The 4,856-nt window shown below is 36.0% G+C and overlaps 1 protein-coding gene across 1 annotated transcript; it reads left to right on the forward strand.

Annotated features, from left to right (window-relative positions):
* The first annotated feature begins 1,036 nt into the window (after positions 1-1,036).
* Positions 1,037-4,201, forward strand: LOC107824206 (uncharacterized protein At5g39865-like). The gene is made up of 2 exons (XM_016650952.2): positions 1,037-2,297; positions 3,900-4,201. Exon 1 carries the CDS (start codon positions 1,050-1,052, stop codon positions 2,265-2,267), a length of 1,218 nt encoding a protein of 405 aa, XP_016506438.2. The 5' UTR covers positions 1,037-1,049; the 3' UTR covers positions 2,268-2,297; positions 3,900-4,201.
* Positions 4,202-4,856: the final 655 nt, after the last annotated feature.

The raw sequence follows: 4,856 nt of genomic DNA on the forward strand, positions 1-4,856 counted from the left end.
TCCATTTTTTTTCAATTTTTTTTTTTGTTTCAAAAATGTATCTCTCCGTGAAATTTTGCAAGTTTTTGAAATTTTTTCGAAAATGAGTTTTTCAAATTTTATCTTTCCCTACTCACAAAACTGCAATATTTTTTCAAGTAAAATACATGCCCAAACATAATTTTAAATTTCAAATATCATTTTTCAACTTAACTTCAAATACTACTTTTTTTTTTTAAAATTATAATTTTTATGTCCAAACACGTAACATTTCACGTAACAAGATTCGTTCGCTAAAGCGTTATAAGTACCTTTTTTTTTCAGAACAAAGAAAGCACCTCTTGCTCAACACAATGGTAAATTTGAATTGATTTAGTGGGCGTTTTGACATAAGATTTGTAAAATTTCAAAATAGGGGGAAAATTTTTTTCAAGTGAAAATGATATTTGAAATTTAAAGTTAGTGTTTGGACATGAATATAATTTTGGGTTGTTTTTGAAGTTTTGTGAGTGATTTGTGTGAAAATTTTGAAAAATATTTTTTTGGAAATTTTTAAAAAATTCCAAAATGCATCTTCAAATGAAAATTAAAAATTTTATAAACAAACACTGATTTCGAAAAAAGTGATTTTTTTTATAGAAAAAAGCCATAAATTTCTTATGTCCAAACAGAATCTTAGTATGTAAATAATGAGAAGAAGGAAGAGAGGGAGAGTAAAAAGAAAAAGAAATACATACCTAGTGAACAGATAAACAAGAAGTGAACAAGATACAATAGGATTAGAGGTGTCTAGTGATTTTAGTTAAATGTAAATCACTAAGAAGGAGTATCTTAATTCAAATCTATTTTTACATACTATTCACTAACCTATCCAACAACTAGGAAAAGGGTCAAAAGTGAATGGGTAGGCTCACCCTTTTTAGTCTTTACGACAGAAACAGTAACTTAAGGGGTTGAATTTGAAAATGAAATATTTGAGCGGTAAAAGTACCAAAAAGGCAAAAAAGAAAGCAATCTGCTCCCACAATCCCACACGTCAATGTCCACCACTGTCATTTTTCAAAAATTGAATGCAAACTCCTCGAACTCCGCCATTAAACAAGTATTGTAGTACTATTATCAAAATCTTTCTCACGCTTCAGAAAAGTCTTCTCCTGTATTTTACTCTCTCTCCCTCTGATCCATTTTACACTCCCTTTGTCCTCTTCACACTCTTCATTTCACCCCTCCTAATTTCATTGACTCTCTCTTCCGCCATTGCAATAATGGGCTGCGTTTCATCAACTCTGCTCAACCAAGACAATGAATTCACCCAAATGGGTGGCTCAGCCGCCGGTTTCAGCCACCACATTGTCTCTCTCACTTCCACCACTTATGGTCTCTTGACCCTTGACCCACCTTCCTCTCCTCCACCCTCCTCCACCCCCACCACCACTGTCCCTCCTACCCCTACCCCACCCCCTCGCCACACTCTTGGTTCACTTTTCCCAAGCCCCTTGTCTGAACCCAGAACCCTCAAGTCACACACCTCCGATATTATCAATTCTTGGGAGCTTATGGCTGGTCTTGATTCCACCTCCATGACACCCATCAGTGACAGCTTTCGCTTTTCAACTTTACTCAAGTTGTCTACCCCTGATTCTAGCTTCAGATTCTTGAAATCGTTCCCTAGCAAAGAGAATTCAAGCCCAAATATTCCATCTTTTAACGATGTGGTTGATAAAGCTGACATTTTTAAGCCAACAAGATTAATGTCTTGTGATTCCAAGCTTGATGGTTTTGAAAATCTTTGTCCCCCAAATGGTGAAGATAAAATAGTAATTTACACAACAACGTTGAGGGGTGTGAGGAGGACTTTTGAGGCTTGTAATGCAGTTAGATCAGCAATTGAGGGGCTTGGGGTTTTGTATTCCGAGAGAGATATTTCAATGGATAGGGGTTTCAGGGACGAACTGAAGGAGCTGATGAAGGGTAAAAAGAGCACTGAGTTAATACCTCCTAGGGTGTTTTTTAAAGGGAGGTATATAGGTGGGGCTGAGGAGGTAATGGGGATTGTGGAGGAAGGGAATTTAGGGGATTTGCTTCAAGGGTTGCCAAAGGTGAAAGCTGGTTTTGTTTGTGACGGTTGTGGGGGTGTTAGGTTCTTGCCTTGTTTTGCTTGTAATGGGAGCTGCAAGATGGTGATGGTGGTGAAGGAAGACATGGAACAGAAAGAGGGGAGAACTTTGGTGGTGAAATGTACTGAGTGTAATGAAAATGGCTTGGTGCTTTGCCCCATTTGCTGCTGATTGATGCACTAGCTGCGAGGACCTAGCTCGGTTAGTCTTTAAAGCATTCTCTTTTATTATGTATTTGCATATCTAGCTGTTCCAAGATTTATGCTACACTTATATATGCTAAAATTAATTTACTGACTAAAACAAATGATTCTCATTACTCCAATTTGATGTATCAGAATTAGACCTGTTTAGCTAAAAGAGAGGACAAAAATACAAAATCAGAGGTCATTTAGTGATAACGTATTCAGCGTACTTGGTGCTCCTTTGACGAATTGTTTTTGATGATTAAAGATTGAGGTTCACTGCAACAACAAACAGAGTAAAGCAATAACTCGTGTTATATGTGTTTATTGGGCTATTAATTTGTTGGGTTTAAATTTGAAAGTAGCAGTCTTGCATAAACTAACTCTGTAAAGCCATATAATAGGTAAGGAAAAAGCTGAAGCTGACTAACATTTAGTACCAGCAGCAGTGTTAGCATTTTTAGTGGGCGTTTGGACATACGAATTGTAAAATTCCAAAATAGGGGGAAAAAGTTTTTCAAGTGAAAATGATATTTGAAATTTAGAGTTGTGTTTGGACATGAAGTTTTGTGAGTGATTTGAGTGAATTTTGAAAAACTGTTTTTTGAAGTTTTTCAAATTTTTAAAAATTTTCAAAATGCATCTTCAAGTTAAAATTATAAATTTTACGAACAAACGCTGATTTCGGGAAAAAGTGAATTTTTTTGGAAAAAAGGGAAAAATTTCTTATGTCCAAACGGGCTCTTAAATGCTATGATACTTTTCGTGATTACATTGAAGTGCTTCTGAAATGGGATTATTCCGTGGAAAGCTTGGGCTCATGGGTTGAACGGGAATGGTACTTGGTGTAAGATGTGTCAATCACACACTTAACCATTGCATCAGCCAGAAGCGAAATCAACTTTCTTTATAGGCCTATAAAACCTGTACATCTCAGTTAGAACATCTATGCTGATTTCTGAACTGAGTAACGAAGGATTTCAAATGAATTTGAGGGATATTTTAGCCATTCCCAACGGGCAGTAGTTATTGCCTTTAATAAAGGACTCTACTTTCTTTATAGGCCTTTGGTACCAACATTGATATCTCTGTTAGAACTCCTATACTGATTACTGAACTGAGAAAAGTTGTATCTGAAATAGACTCAGGTTATTTCAGCCATTGCCAACAGGCAGCGGTCACTTGCCTTTACCAAAGGTTATTGCTTCTCCTAGGCCAGCTTCAAGAATTGTTGGGTTGATTCTCTTCTCCTCCTACTCTGTGAATCCAAATAACGAGTTTGTGTATCTTCACTTCTAAAGCAATAGATTGTATATGCCATTGATTATCTTGATCCAATAAGCTTGTATCAGAACAATCTCACTGTTGGCCTACACATTTCTGCTTTATTAGTGAACAAATTGTCAAATATGAAAGCAAAATGATTTCTTTGGGCGGGAGGAAGCAAGAAGCCTTCAGTGAATATTAATTCGTCTTTACTGAACTTATGATTTTTAACTAACAAAAGCTAATTAAGAGCTTCAAGAGCAGCTGGTGGGCAGTAGAAACCCTCAGCTGACATTATACATCACATTAAGCAATATATTGACTGCAAAATTTGCTTCTCAACTTTGGTCAGGGTCCAGTTCTACTTGTAGCGCAGTAAATGGATTATGTACACCCCCAGAATGCAAGAGGATACTTTACTGATGAAGATGCAATATCAACGAAAGCTGCTGAAAGATTTGGCTGAACTTTGGGCACATTTGATGAAAACAGGTGAAGATTCAGCAGTAAGTTGCGGGTAGCATCTCAGATACTGAATGAAACAATTGGCCTATAGGTGTTATTTACATGTATCATGAGATGCTGTGTAAATTATAACGTACCAACAATATTCAATAATATATCCGTGATAAGTGTCATGATATTTGAATCTAATGTCATTTCAATCAGCATGAAAAATCATCTTTTCTATTATGCTGTTTTCACCTAATTAGCTTTTCATATCCTTTTCCATGGCAACTATTATAACATTTTCCGAAAGGATTGTGTTCTTCTGTGAGTACCTTTGAGGAAAGTACCCATCTTTTCTGTATAAAGAAGGATATGTTGGATATTATGCAGTTAAAAAAGATAATCAACCGTCATTGTTTGTCCAAATTATATGATTGATTCAATGCCCTATGTAGTCATGGAGGAATCATCGTATTTAATGAATTCTGTTTTAAGGTGTAATTTCTGCTATTTTTGGTGTATTTTTCTATAGTTTTCGTCAAATCTAACGAACATAAATTGTTAAATATTTGACGGAAACCAAAACTATTAAGTTTTGACAAACTTAAAGGAACAAAGTTTGCTAAAACTGCTCAGCAAATTATGTTGTTAGAGCATCTTTCCTGTTTATTAGTAGGACGGATATTCGAGCCTATCTGCAAATTATGTTGTTGATCATGGGCTAAGCACGTATAGGTTAAAGGCCCAGTTGTAGGAAGTACGTTTTATTTCAAAAGTTGATTAGGCCCGACTAAGAGGTTGGGCTTAACTAGTTGCACGGGCTCTTTCCAATCATAGAGATGCGTTTATTTTTGTTGCT

This window comes from Nicotiana tabacum, chromosome 23 (assembly GCF_000715075.1).
Source record: "Nicotiana tabacum cultivar K326 chromosome 23, ASM71507v2, whole genome shotgun sequence".
NCBI lineage: Eukaryota > Viridiplantae > Streptophyta > Magnoliopsida > Solanales > Solanaceae > Nicotiana > Nicotiana tabacum.

Bases quoted from the DNA above. Each gene is read 5' to 3' on its own strand.
- LOC107824206 (XM_016650952.2), top strand. From the start codon at position 1,050: ATGCAAACTCCTCGAACTCCGCCATTAAACAAGTATTGTAGTACTATT.